Raw genomic sequence first — 15,451 nt, forward strand, 5'->3', positions numbered from 1 at the left:
CCCTTCTTGGGTTCTTTGTGGCGTTACCCAGCAGGTCCGCATAGAGGATGATTAGGACCATGGGCCTGAGTGCAGGTGTCTGAGATGGTCTGCACTTGGCTGTGCTGGGGGATGATCTGTATGTCAAGTTGTTCTGATTGATGAATAAATAAAACCTGATTGGCTGTGGCTAGGCAGGAAGGATAGGCGGGACTAACAGAGAGGAGAAATAAAAGGACAGGAAGGCAGAAGGATTGCTGCCAGATGCCGCCAGCACAAGAAGCATGTGAAGATGCTGGTAAGCCACGAGCCACGTGGCAAGGTATAGATTTCTAGAAATGGGTTACTTTAAGATATAAGAAAAGTTAGCAAGAAGCCTGCCACGGCCATACAGTTTGTATGCAATATAAGTCTCTGTGTTTGCTTGGTTGGGTCTGAGCGGCTGTGGGACTGGCGGGTGACAAGGATTTGTCCTGACTGTGGGCAAGGCAGAAAAACTCTGGCTACACTTGAGTGTACGCTATGACTGACTATGTATGTCTAAGAAAATACCTTGGATCTAAATATAGTGCGAATTTATGGAGACAGACACATGACTAATAAGTGAACACTGAGACCAAACTGGAAAAGCGCCAGTACCACCTACATACACTAAATGTTGAAAGAATGCACAGGATGAACAAATGGCTTCCAAGTGGCACTAACAAGGAAAGGGGTGTGGCAGAAGAGATGCCGAGTCCTGAAGTGTGCTTAAGCTTTTGATAAGTAGCCTGATATAAATGGTACTTCCATCTTTGTGCACTGTAAAAGCAACAACAATAAACAAACAAGCAAATAAGTGCAAAGGCCATATCCAAGGGCTGGAGACATTAACTCTATTTGTCAAATTAGAGGTTTTATAATTGTGATGGTTTTGATGTGAAATGTTCCCCATGGGCTCATGTATTTGAACACTTCATCTCCAGCTGGTGGTGTTTGGGAAGACTGTGGCATGTTTAAGGGGTGGGGCCTCAGTGGAGAAAGTGGGTCATAGTGGGTAAGCCTTGAGATGTTATAGCCAGGCTCCACTTCCTGTTCTCTCCTGCTTCCTGAATATGGATGCAATGTGACTAATTGCCCCCATTCATTGGCTACCCTTTCCCCACTATGATGGACTACATCCCCTTGAATTGTAAGATCAAATAAACCCTTCTTTCATTAAGCTGATTCTTAACAGGTCTTTTATCACAGCTGTGAGGAAAGCAACTGTTACAATAATGTTACACAGTTCATTTAAAATAAGGCCCATTACAGACTACTCAGTTTCTGTCCATTCCATCCCAACAGTAATAGATGGCCAGCCTCTTACAGTTTCATTTAACCAGCCTCCCCTCCATCACCTTCACCTGCCAACTCCGAGGCATCCATTCAGACCAGTCCCCAAAACACTGCCATGAAAGCATGGCTACACGCTTTTTCATAGTCTGTCCAGATGCCCCTCTCATTACACTTACCCAGCAAACTGAAACTGTATACGGATCCTCCCTGGTCCTCACCTGCACCTGTCTTACACTGTAAGCTCCTCACAGGCAGAAGAAGTGCTATATTTACCATGACTTACCCACTGCTTAAAGTGGAGTAGGGACTCATAAAATGGCTACTGATGAATCTAATATGTAAACAATGAGTTTGAGCAGAATTACACATACTTTAAGAGTGAGTAGAAGACTCTTAGTGATATTTAAAGCCCCCTCCAACTTCAGGATCTCCTGATTTGAACCAAGCAAGTAGAAGTAATCACAACCTAGTGGCCACATAAGGGAACAAGAACTATCTTAGTTATTACCATGGGAAGGCCACAGCTCATCAGGCTGCATTTAGTAAGTACCAAGTAAGAGGGATCTTGTATTCTGAGTCTAGTGCACACATTGGGTGCAGGTGTGGCCCTAAAACTAGATTGCCTGGTTGTAAGTACCATTGTGCCTTACTGAACAGACAGAGTATGGGGCAGTTGGTTACTCATTTCATGCTCCCCCCCCTCTGCCATCTGTAACATAAGAATAATAACAATGTATACCTCAAAAGGTTGAGATAATGCAATAAATGAGTTAGTACCTATATAAACTGCTTAGAAGAATTCTGGATACAATATATCTCCTGAAACTGTTAGCTGTTATAATGGTTGTCTGAATCCCCTCCATAACAATACTAAAGGAAAATTGGCACAATAGGCATCTAAACTGGAATCACCAATGCTTTTCTTAATACCGCATGGAGAAGGGATAGGGACAATGAACCAGGTTGGAGTTTCCCTACAATGTATGCCTGGTGATTTTCAGCCTCAGAAGCTACTCAGCCCCACAGCTCTGAAGAGATGCTTATTTGGGTGAACGAGAAGGGCATCTTATTTCACAAAAGAACTCAATAAAGCCTGCTTTCCCCAGAATTCTACACTGTACAGAATGTGTTTCAAGACAAATCATGTGGATGCTCTGTAGTTCACAATCAAACCAAACCGTCAAATGAGACAAAAAAAAAAAATAATAATCTCAAGTTGCCAACCATTCAGCTACCTACAGGATTATTCCTCTAGATTCCACTCACCGTAAAAGCAAACACAGCTTTCATTTTCTTTTATTCAAGTCCTTCAAAAGCTGATGATCTTTCTATCAAAAACCCCTCTCCTCAAATGACTGGGTATATTTTCCTCTTTTCTCTGTCCTTTCGGTAAGAACTGTGTTTTAACCAGGCTGCCTGGCAACCGGTTGCGTCCAAAATGAATGCGTGCTTTTAACGGCTGACCTTGGCACCTCCGGTTGTAGGATTTTCGCCATGCCATCATAGAGCGCCTTTTGTGTTCTGCCTCCGAAAGGCAGTCAAACGCCACCCCAAAGGACTTCCAAATGTACTTTCTCCACATCAAAGTGGAGGGATTGTAAGTGAACTGTAATCCCTGTCTGCAAACAAGAGTGCTCACATTGGTGTCCTGCAAGGGCCAACAAATCGAAAGGCTACGTTCCCACCCTGCTGTATGACTGCAGTTAGAAAGCAGATAATCAAAGAAATCTTTGGGAGAAGCAGCAAAAATGTAGTCAAATAAAACCAATAAAATCATAAACCTCAGAGTGTTCGAAAGCCAATGGCAACCAAGACTTCGAACCTTTGAAGATGTCAGTTGGCCCAGGTTAGGGCCAGACAGCACATGTGTCTGTAAAGGAATTGTCATCCATGCAGCTGCTTATACAATCTGGATATTGCTGTTTACAACAGCATATAAAGCTGGCAGCAGAAGATGGTTAATTATAAAAGATTGAAATGGGACTACTACTGAGAGATTTCTTCACACATTCCAGATGCATCAATATGTACAAGTTAAGCTGAATGTCATTTACTCAATTCTAGAAACTCTGCCGCAATAGAAACTGTTACCTAAAACTGAAAAGACAATGGGCTATTAAAGAACTATGCAGAGAGAAAACAAAGTTCTCAGTATACCTCTGTTACAAAACAGGCATTTCAGATGCTTATTGCCAAACCATTTTCCAGACTCGCAATAGCAACAGTCATGGCTATTGAGTCTACTTAGCATGGTACATTGGCCCTTAAGAATTCATTGGCAACAAATTCTGAAGGTCTTCATAATGAATATACAGATGCCCATTTAGCACATGTTCTATGTGCTCTAGAGAATGATTCATCTATTTTATAGCCACGTGCTTATGAGAAAACACTTTGCAAATCAACTTCAGGTTTCGGGAACAGTAAATCTCCTTCCAGAGCCTCCGTCAACCTGTCGCATACTTGTTCCATTTTCAGGTATTTGGAAGGGAGGCTGCTCTTATATGGTATCCTTGAACCCCCATCCTGCAGTTTTGATGCCTTAGACCAGTGGTTCTCAACTTTCCTAATGCTGTGACCCTTTAATACAGTTTCTCATTTTGTGGTGACCCCCAACCATAAAATTATTTCATTCCTACATCATAGCTGTAATTTTGTGGCTGTTATGAAGTGTAATATAAATACTTGATATGCAAGATGTCTGAGATGCAACCCCCAAAGTGGTTATGACCCACAGGTTGAGAACCACTGCCTCAGATCCTCCATTCCCACTGGAATCCCTCTGCCTCCTCTGTCAGTCACAGCAGGGATGGAAGCGAAGACATCAGAAGTGGAGGATGAGGATTCAAGGGCACTGGAGGTACTGACTGAAGCTGGACCTCCTTTCTCTGATCCACTCCCCAGATATCCAGTGTGAGATTGTCCCATCCCACTGGGCATGTCAATATCAGTGATAGGGATCTTAGGGGAGGGGATGTCCTGAAGAAGAGCTGTTTGATAAAAAGAGAGGTAAAAGAAAAGGAGGAATTTAGGGAACCAAGCAGAGGTCATTCTGAATGATTCATTTAATTTGTAGCCATCTTGGCAGGAATAACATAATCAGAACTTCTAAAGTGAGACACTTAAGTCTCTTCCTTGGGGTATTAAGAATATGGAGAAAATAGATTCCAAGGAATTATAGAATTTTCTAAGAAGTCTCATTCTGAGAAAGGAAAAAGTTAAGGTCCTGGTGCCAGTCAGAAGGGTGCTTGTCTCCTAGCAAGAGATTTCACCCAGTGCTGACCAGTTGCTGGGCAGACCAAGGACCAGGAGACAGTGATGTATCTGTGATGGAATGATAGACAGGACCCTGCCTCACCCAGGGCTGCTGAGTTATGCTTTTGCTCTTTCTTTTTTCTTTTTTCTTTCTTTTTTTTTTTTTTTTTTTTGGTTTTTCGAGACAGGGTTTCTCTGTGTAGCTTTGCGCCGTTTTGCACCATGGAACACTCACCACCTTAAGGTTAGCTCACAGACTCCGGACCGTTCGAGAATTCGCACCAGCAAGTATCCAGTATAGGATACCCTACCCACATGTGCTCTGTTCCATCCACCGACAAGAAGCTGCTACCCTCCCCGAAGTGCGGGATTTAAAAGGCGTGCTTGACACCAGCACCCCCCAAACTTCGAATAAAGCCCAGCCTGCTCTCTTTCTAATTAACGCTTCAAACCATGCTGCTGCCACCGTATCTGGAGCATGGACCAGAGGGTACCACTGGGTCTGTTCATGCCGACCCATGGCAGGTTGGAACCAAAAGGAAACACCCATTCAAGGCCTTTGTCTGTAGTTTGCACGTGGTAGGAGTGTCTGGGCAGCGGCAACAACGGGCTGTGTGACTCGTAAAGTGTGTTAGTCCCACAGTGATGTGGACGACACACCTGTTTTTATTACTGGCTTTGAACCCCTAGTATTGTAGATTAGCTACAAGAACGTGCAGGCAGATAACTGTTAATCCTATGTCCATTATCTCTAGGAACCGTAAGGGGAAACGTCATGAGAGAACTATGTAACAGATTGGTCAGAGGAGGAAGGAAGAGAGAGGGGAAGAGGAATAAGCCAAGCAAGGCAAGGCAGGCAGAGATAGGACATGACTGGAGTAAGGTGCTGAAGAAGAGACGAGAGGACCCAAAACAGCTTGTGGCTTGTTCTCTATTGTACTCACACAAGGATTAAGTATTCCGCTGGCGTCTATTTTCTTCGATCTATACGACCTGTGTAAAAGTAGATACGAGAGGAAAGAAAAACACACAAGCGGTGTTCCGCGCAAAACACTTATGCTAGGACATGAATTAAGTGCAGAGATATATATATAGAAACAATAAATGCATTTTAAACCAGAGATATCTATATGTCACAGATTATCCTAAACACACTACGCGCATTTAGCATGAAGTTCTCACAAGAACACAGCTCGACATTGTGAACTGAGAGTCAAAGTTTGAGTAACATCTGAAAAAATGTAAATGATATCGACTATGGTTGATATAGATTATTTTTACAATAATAATCCTCTAATAGCTAAGCACAACAAAAAAATCAAAAGGTTCATACAACTGTGTCTCTTGCATAACCTGCTGCTTTATTCAATGATAACAGATTACATATCTTTAGAAATTACTTAGGAACTTCGTCTAAGTTTTTGAAATATTATCCTAAGCATATGGTGAGAAAGAAATGCCCTTATTAATAAAGCTCTCATATCATCTTATTGTTAACCTAAGTGTTTCATAATAGTTAAAATAATTACGGATATAGAAAACATGTCTATCATTGAATCAATTTCCTTGATTTCACTCTACTAGGAAACTACAAACCCATGTGTTACAATTGCTAAAAAGGTAAGAGATTGCTGCTATTTGCTTCTTTGTTTTTTTTAGCTCCATTCTGTATTCTTCTCCAAAATGAAAGAGTTCTGGTTACCTGCCCGGCAATCGATTGTTCCTGCTTGTCGCTAAAGTAGCCACATATCACTAGCAGTTATTCCCCTTCTTTCTGATTTTTCAGCGATCAACTTCCATATCTTTCATGCCTCCTACTGGAGACACGCGATAGTCTTGTATCCAACCGGTTGACAGCGAGCATTATCTCTGAGACTTCCTAGATGCTATGAGGTCTTCTGTATAACAACCATTAGCTAGCTTCACACCTTCTACTATGCTAACTTTCCATAATCAGTATCGCTAAAATACCTGAGAATTACTTCAGCTACCGGAATCCTTGACCATGTATGGAGCGTTAAGTCAGACAAGAGGAGGGCTTAAGGGGATGCTTAGGAATTCATTGCGGATGTTATGATGATAGGTGTCATATAGCACTTAGCACTAGAGAATGCTAGCGACGCTGAAAGTAACTCGGTGGAACAAGCTGGCGTTAGTAGCGAAGGAGGCTTGTAGATGAAACCAGACTTTAAAGGTTGAGCAGTAGATAAATGGTTGAAAGACTAAATTGTAAGGAGTTACAGACAACACTCTCCTGACCAGTTCCACCCAAACAGCGCATCTCATTTCCTTATTAATAGTAGAACTCAGGATTTTTAACCTTGATCACCATTACATTAAGTTAACAAGACAAAGTACACACCCAAGCACTTATCATTTACTTCAAACCTCCACCCTCCATCCCTTTGCCCGGTGTTACTGTAACAGGCTATAGAGGCATCATATCACAGAAATAACTTACCACAACTGGATTGGAGCACGAATGTGAACGTGACCACAGGTTAACTGTTCGTTGTATTCTGGGCAAGTGCCCAATCTACGAGGGATCACAGTGTTTAATAATATTCCTCAACTTGCCCTTTCAAAGAGTCTATGGTATTGGGAAGACAATTGGCTGGAGGGCAGCTCATGTAATGGGTAGAGAACGTGATAGAAAACATCAAAAACTAAGGTCACAGCAGAAGTATTACAACAATGAGAGCCAACCCTGGCTAGAGTGTCAAGGGCTTTATGGTAACGAACCAGCACCTCACCAATTCAACCGTAACTTTCACAGTAACTCTGTCGAAGAAAGAATCTATTAATCTTGCTCTGTTTATTTTTTCGAGTTCGTAGTTTCACGGATATCTCTGCTGTTATGCAGCGTTTCAGCGTGGTAATGATCTTAAGAGTCTGGCTCACTAGGCTGGTCTAGCAACCATAGTAAAAATTCCTTAGGGGCGCTGTTCCTAGACAGCACATACCGCTCGCGTAAGCATGTCCTCAAGCTGTTTGTATGAGCACGAATTATAACTTAGGGTCGCCTTTATTAAGAACAGGAGCATCATTTCAAAATGCATGACAATCCAGAACTGACTTTCAACCTGTGGTGCTTTGTCTCATATTTCATCTTGAAATTACGCGTTTCATACACGAGCTTCGAGAGGAGAGGCGGTCCCAACCGGTATCACTATTAGGTGGTTACCTAGTTCCTTGAGTATAAACCTGAATGCCAACATATGGCAGAGACATGCAGCGTGCTCTTCCGGAGGAGTCCCACTAAAGAAGAGAGCAAGAGACCTCAATGCCTGCTGCATGCTCCCACAGAGCGATGCTTATCACAGGTAGCGTGCCTGAGCCTATGTATCTCTTTTCAGACCAAATTGACGCCAACCTCACTCGTGGTCATGAATGTCGACACGATGAAGGTCTCGAGGTAAAAACAATAATGTGAATGCGATGATGTACAATTATGTCACTCGTCTGTGTATGGCATAAAACTTCCTCTACTTCTCTAAACTCATCTCGCACCTCATTCTCATCTCAATCAACACTAGCAATTTGTTTTTCCTCTTGATTGTGCAAGGCAATCATCATAAGGGTGTGATCAAGCTTCACACGCCCTGGGGGAAGAGAGAGAGAGTACTTATCCCACATGTGCGACAATAATCAACCGCTGACATGAGAAGTATACGATTCTAAGATTACTGCTACACATTTGAGTATATATAAAGTAAAAAATAAGCTTACATAAACAACCCCGTGAAAAGAAAGAAAATATATCAGAAACGAACGAGAAATTCTAAATAGGTAGAGTCAACAGACACACCGTTTCTCTCTGTATCATCATCTGATATGCTGAATTGTGCATCATTGTTACTGGAATTTGGACTTCGGCTAAATCAGATCACGCGAGTGACCGCAATAGCTATGGTCAGAGTCTATGCTTGGGGAAGAGCTATGTGTTATGATCATCCAGGTCCTTCCGTACTTCACTGGACTCGAATTAATATAGTAGCCAATGTATACTAGGCCAGGAAAACACCTTTGTTATCGGCTTGAGAGTTCTGAAAGGGTATTGCCTTACTGTAACAATGGCAGCTTAATAGTGAGTCAGTCATATTCAAGGTACCAGGAGAGAATTTGCTATTATTAAGAAGACATAAAGGACTACACAGGTATTTTTAGTTCACAACGTAATTTTTCTCTATATACTTATTTATCAGTGTCACTAGAGATCAAATAAAAATGAACATTTAAAACGAACACAACATACCGCACAATTTAATGGAGAACTCACAAGACTTGAGCAAGAAGAGCAAATGCAAGATGACTGAAAGTGGTCAAGTTACCTGGATAATTTAGAAAAACAAATCCACCTCGCTGGGTGGTAGGATCTAAATACGATGTGCGATGAGTGTTCGGATTGGAACGCACTGTATAGCAATAGACAGACCAGAGATCTGTGGCTTTATATGTGGCAAAGAAGGGTCTTGATAAAAGATACTTATGGGGACTACTCTAGCGTCATGGGGCGGTTATACAGTTCATTATGTTGTTAGGCTAATTTCAGTCCCTTGGGCCGCTCTCCACGACGATAAGGGCTCATTAAACAGAGGCATCCCTAAGTGTCAATGAGAAAGAAAGTATTCTGTCACTTAGTCAACCGAGTTCGCCATGAAGCTGTGTTGTTGATCTTTTACAGCACTACCTTCGGCTGGAGCTGGGCAAAAATTACAATATGCGCCTTACCAAAGGAAGGGTAAAAATGCAATATCCCCTGTTATTACTGAGTATACAGTGAAGTGAGGATTAACACAAGTGAGTGGACCAATGCCGAGAGGACTTCAAGATAAGAGATCGAAGGATAGCATGATATATTGTTATCCAGAAAAAAAAGAAATGATTAAAGAAAATATGGATTACGATGTTCAAATATCAAGTACAGAAAAAATAACTATTATCATATAATGACAGGTATATTAAAATCAGTAAATACTGTCACTCAAGAAGACCCTTGTGATTACAATATGATCTGTAATGGTCATAAAATTAGGAAAAAGGACTATGGTCAGGACAAAACGAATTTATAAATTTAGATGAGACTTAGAAGAGGTTTAAAAGAATGAAAAAAAAAAAGAAAAAAAAAGTGTGAAAAGATATATTATTCTGTCATGAGGAAGAAAAGTAAAGAAGTTAGGTGGGAGCAGAAGGAGAGAGAGAAAATATGGTCAAAGGAAAATAAAAGACGAAAAAAGAGAAAGAGACAAAGAACCAAAAAAGACAAAGAGAGAACTTAAACATATTAAAGGAATATAGAAGAGAGAGGATGAGAGATAAAAGGCATTAGTATAGGTTCTTATGGCTAAAAAAAACACAAAAAAGGAGTATATCTTAACAGAGAGCCAACAGCATAGCAAGAATAGAGTAGGTATGTTATTTTGTTTTGTGGTGTTTAAGTAAACACAGGACTTAGTGTACAGGCGCGACAGGAAAAAAACAGAAGATGTAAGTGAGGATAGAGCTTCTAAATTGATAAAACAGAGAAGTGTACAAAAAAAACCACACAAATAGTTCCAAGACAAGAGTTTTTGTAGTTATAGGAAAAGAAGTGAGATACCACTGCTTATTTCAATCAAATCACAAACATCACACTTATTCTTAACCTCAACTAACTATTATAGTATCAGACGTTCAATAATGGATGATCCATATTAACACTGAGAGACCTGCCAAAAGAAAAAATAGAGAAACAACAAACAAAAACAGAAACGATGATAGATGAGAGAGATCTATAACCAAAGAAAGATGCTTAAAGAGCTGAAATCGCGAGAAGATCCCAAGGCACTATCTACATAGCACAAATTTGTATTGAGTGTGACATTATAAATATAAGAAGAGACAACAAGTGCGAGACAAATATGAAGACTTGAGATACAAGAAAAGAGTAAGCTTTTGTTTACAGTCAATAAAGAAGGCACCAGACAAAATAGGAGAAAGACACATAAGATATAATAAAGAAGGGAAAGAAATTAAGTGACACCGTAAGAACACTCACAAACGGAGACAGAACTCAGCTTAACAAGAACACAACACACAAAAAAAACCTTTGATTAAGAAGAAGAGAGACATTGGATATCAAGCATAAGCCACATGTTATATAATTGATATAGTCTTGTAAAAGAAAGAAAGAAAAAAAAATAAAAAAAAAAAAAAAAAAAAAAAGGAAAGTGGTAAAAAAGAAGTTAAAAGTTGGTATAAAAGACATAGTTATGATCACCAACAACCACAGCAGAAGATAAACATAAAACAGTAGTACTACTTTTATATAGACAGTGTGCTATACTTGTAGATATAAGTGAAAAAACTCAAAAATAAAAAAAGAAACATAATGTCCCATATGAATAGGACTAGAGAGAAGAAATACAATAGAAAAAAAAGATTAATATTATCTTGATGAAACACACAAAAATGCATAAGAGATACAACCCGAAAGGAGAAGAAAGAGAGTGAAGCATTATTGTTTAGAAAGAAAGATCAATATTGAGAGAAATAAAGAACTATGACATATCATATCATAAAATGAGCAAGAAAGAAGAGAGAAGAGTCAAGAAAAGATGGCCACTGAAGCTAGTATATATAATATCAAACTAAAGCCACACATCAATTTCAATCACCAGTAGACAAAAAAAGCATTAAAGCTTCAACAAAAATAAAGAGAATGGTATTTATGTATCTATTTGATTAATATAAATCATAACATATATGGGACAAGAATAAGAAAAAACAACAGAGCAAATAGAATAAATATTAGAAATAAAAACAAATATAGCGACATTCTTGTAGAGTTTCAAATCTAGTTAAAAAAAAGATGAGACTAACTAAGTTAAAAATATTATGAGAGAAGCAAGAGTATCACATACAGAAAGAACTAATACACACGATAAAAAGAGATTGTAACGAAGAAATGAGATATTTAGGGATGTGAATGAGCACAAGATAAAAAGAAAACAGAGAGACAAGAAATACAATTGAATAAAACAATTAAGTAATACTTACTACTCAATAGTAGATAGTTTTAGAATACAATTATGATGCTGAGTGTTGAAGCAAATGAATTTAATTACCTTCTAAGGTGTTGGAACATCTAGAGCAATTTTTCTAACACTAACCGAGGCTGTAGTAATAATATAGAATATATGATAATGCTCACACTTAGAGAGTCGAAGCGTGTACGTTACAAATACTATACTAGAATATAAAATAACAAGAAGTTATTATTGAGGAGAGGAAATAGTGATAATTTTAACATAAAATACTATAGAGAATAAGGAAAATTGTATGTGTAGAGAGTGAACCTAAACCATAAAACCTAATAAATATTCACTATATGAGAAATGGAGGCTAGAAAAATTTAATAAAATGACAAAAGAATTTTGATGTTAGAAACATAAAGAAAGATAACACAAACTTAGGACTTATAAAGTCAGCTAGGTAAGAGTAGAAATTAGAGTGATTAGAAGAAAATGACAATTAAGGATAGAAATGGAAGAGAAAAATCCATAAAGCAGAGTCTAGGAGTGAGAAGAAGAGTTGAGCTTTAAACTCAGAAGAAATCAAACAAACAAGAGAACATGAGACTAAGTATAGAGGATGAACATTTGAGAGTAAAAGCCAAGAAAGTATAGAGAGAAAAAAACGAATGAAATCAAATTGAGATTAATTATTAACCATTATTAATAGTAATTATAAAATAAAGATCCCCAGAAAAAAAAAAGTATTTATAAATAAAGAAAAACCAACCATTGATCCAAAAACATAGACATCATCACCAATCAAGATATTACTCACCATTTGCAAGCCACTATTAACAACTTGGATTAATTTTTCTGAATAAAAAAAAGGAAACTTAATAGTAAAGTATTGAGAGACTAAGAGAAAACAAACCACTTCAATTTAAAGTACTAACCAAAAGTCTAAAACTCATAAAACTGAGATAGTAAAAATGACCATTAAAATAGCTTAGAGAGGAAAAGAAGAGAGTACAGAGACACAATATATGTTATAAAGATCGATTTATTGAGAGGAGAGAGAGCATATGTTTGAAAGTGAGGTACAGATAGTGACGGAGGGAACCTATAGACTAGGAAAGCAAAAAAAGAGAACGTTTATCACTTATATTCTAGTAATTAATGAGTATTTGAGAAAGAGCTAGAACAATCCAATAATATAAAAGAGCATAAACTAAAGGCTTCACATCATCCTGATAATAGAATTACAAAAAGAGAGTTTATACAACATGTATAATAACAAGGATTAGATCTAATTGGAAAAATATCGACATAATACTTCTCAAAATAACAAAGAAGCTATAAAACATAATTTTATTTTTTTATTTTATGGAAGATTACTTCTACAATGAGAAGATATTAATTAAAAGAATATTGTTTGTATATTGAATAGGTAGAATTCAAGGACTAATAGAGATTGGATAAACGAACAAGCCTAATACTAATAAAGTATTAAATTTAAACTATAAAATCAAAATATGATATTAATGAAGAAAGATTATCACAAGTATTATACCAAAATGGAGGAGAGTTTTATATGGAATGGTGTAATTTCTGAAAATCAATAAAAAAAAAAAAATATATAATTTATAATGAAAGAATATAAAAATTATATGTATTGAATAAAAAAAATTATATATGGATCATAAATTAGAGCTGAAAAAAATAAAAGAAGACCTCACTAAAGATTATAAGTAAGAGAGAGTTATGTAGGTTGTAAAAAGAAGATGATGAGAGACTAGGCTATTAGGTCTTAAGTATGAGCTTTTCGCCACTTGCGGAATCTATCATCAAAAATAACAATCTGAGACACAGAGAGATTGAAGACATTATCATGGGCTAAAATATGTATTAAAAAAAAAGGTGAAAAAAAAAAAAAATAAAAGAAAAAATTAGATAAATTTATAGAAGAAGAATATAAAAAAATATGTCTTAATTATAGACGATTAGATGCAAGAGGTGTGAGGTGAGAAGAGAGAGTATATAAATGTTCTATAAAAAGAGAAAAAAATAAAACACAGAGAGATAGTAATGAACTGAAAGTTGCAACATAGAGAACAATATGCTGAATATATTAAGGAAGGATAATACATCCGATATGGGCTAAAGAACCATTTAATTTATTATGTTAGTAACATAAAATCCGTACGTCTATAAAAACAAGAGAAAATCATAAAGATAAAATCCTGTTCCAGGACCGGTTTGAACTCCGATCTCTGACATTCCCTCCAGTGCTAAAAGTTTATAATTCTAGACCTGTCTTCCAGATTCATGTTCCCCAAACAATCATCATAACTCTGGCTGATATTTATCTCACTGGTGCCCGAGTATTTATCTCACTGGTGCCCGAGTCTGTGCTAAGAACTCTGCCTCCATTTTCCTTTTAAACCTTGCAATATTCCTAAGAAATCTCTAACAGATACAGAAACTTTAATTCCTGGAGGTCAAAGGAACTGTCCTCAAAAATCAGCTGGAAATCTGACTCAATCTAGGTCAGAGGAATCATCGCAAACCTTCACTGGGTCTGTACTGGTTTGCTGAAGAAATTAAAGTCCGCATAACCTGTCACCTCTCTCCGTGTCAAAAGGGAGAGAGAAGGGGACGAAAAGACCAAAACAAACAGAGCAATCTCCGCTAGGCAAAACCAGAAGGGCCTTGGAAGGACGCCAGAGGCTTCTTCCCAGGCCCAGGGGGCGGGGCGTCCGTCCCTCCAGCCACAGGATCCAACGTCCTACCCTTCTAAACCCGGACCATTACCTTGTTGAGATGAGGGTTCCTGGTGACATCGTATCCACGCTTCTTCAGGGGCACTGGGCGAGGCGGACCCGACTTGGAGTGGCAGCCCTGGGCAAGAACGGAGGGTGCTTGGCACCGGAGGGTGCCGCAGGCCATGCGTGGCAGGGAGGCCAGCCGCGGGCCAGTAACCAGCGCGGCGCCCATGGTCCTGGCGCAGATCTGGAACTAGGGAGAGACCAAGGTCAGGGTTGCCCTCTAGCCAAGCCAGGTCCTGAGCGCCAGCAGAGCGTGGGGCCTGAGTCAGGACTTGGAGAGGCTGGGGGCTCCGGATGGGTTCAAGACGCCAGCCTGGGCCCCTCCTCCGAGGCCACCTGCTCTGCACTAGGTTGCAGATGCTCCAAGCCTCACCCGGCACGCAGCAAAGCGAAAGCAAGCTCAGAAAGCAGATCCCGTGTGCGTGTGGATGACAGCCCGTGCCATCCCCTCCCCCATACTGGAGAATGGGTGACTGCGCCCTGAGAGGTCCCTGCACTCTCAATCCCTGTGGTTAGCCTTGGTCCCCGCTTCCTCTGCTCACCTGTCTAGCTTGAGAAGCTAAAGCCTACTCGGTCCCACTGCAGGTAGGTGGGGCCAGGCGCTACTGTCCCCTGTCACTCTCCCGTCAAAGGCTGCACCACACAGGCAGCATGAGCTTGCAGGACTGGGGACTGGTGCGTTCAGGAAAAGCAGTCCCCAAACCTTCCCTCGTGGCACCAGACTTCCCTTGAGGATGCACGTGGGGCTCTTCATAACAAGACAAGATGAAGCTCAGTTTCCTCCCACCTCAGGCTTTTGTACTTTTTCACCCTGGCCCTCTCCACCCAGAGAGAACTGAGTTGCACTGAGGGGTGAGCGCTTAAGGATCAGCATTCCCTCTTCTGCTTCCACCTTTAGAGCTGGTCCTGAGCAAGGATGCTGTCCAGTATAACAATCATAAGCCTCACGTGGCTGTGATTTTTCAATAAATTCCTCTAAATAATATAAAGTACAACTTTACACCCATTTTCTCAGACCTGGGAAGCACTTCTTTCGGCAGTTGAGAGCATGTGTGTATGTGCAGACCACTTCCAGCTTTG

General features: G+C 39.6%; 1 protein-coding gene across 1 annotated transcript in view; it reads right to left on the minus strand.

Moving 5' to 3' along the window:
* Positions 1-15,044, minus strand: part of Me3 (malic enzyme 3) — a 201,871-nt gene extending 186,827 nt beyond the window's left edge. The window contains exons 1-2 of the mRNA XM_028894969.2: positions 14,914-15,044; positions 14,358-14,561 (exon numbers count right to left, since the gene is read on the minus strand). Of these exons, the coding sequence (XP_028750802.1) occupies positions 14,358-14,540 (183 nt within the window). The 5' untranslated portion in view covers positions 14,541-14,561; positions 14,914-15,044. The remainder of the gene's footprint in view (positions 1-14,357; positions 14,562-14,913) is intronic.
* Between the last annotated feature and the right edge of the window lie 407 nt (positions 15,045-15,451).

This window comes from Peromyscus leucopus, chromosome 1 (genome assembly GCF_004664715.2).
Source record: "Peromyscus leucopus breed LL Stock chromosome 1, UCI_PerLeu_2.1, whole genome shotgun sequence".
Taxonomy (NCBI): Eukaryota; Metazoa; Chordata; class Mammalia; order Rodentia; family Cricetidae; genus Peromyscus; species Peromyscus leucopus.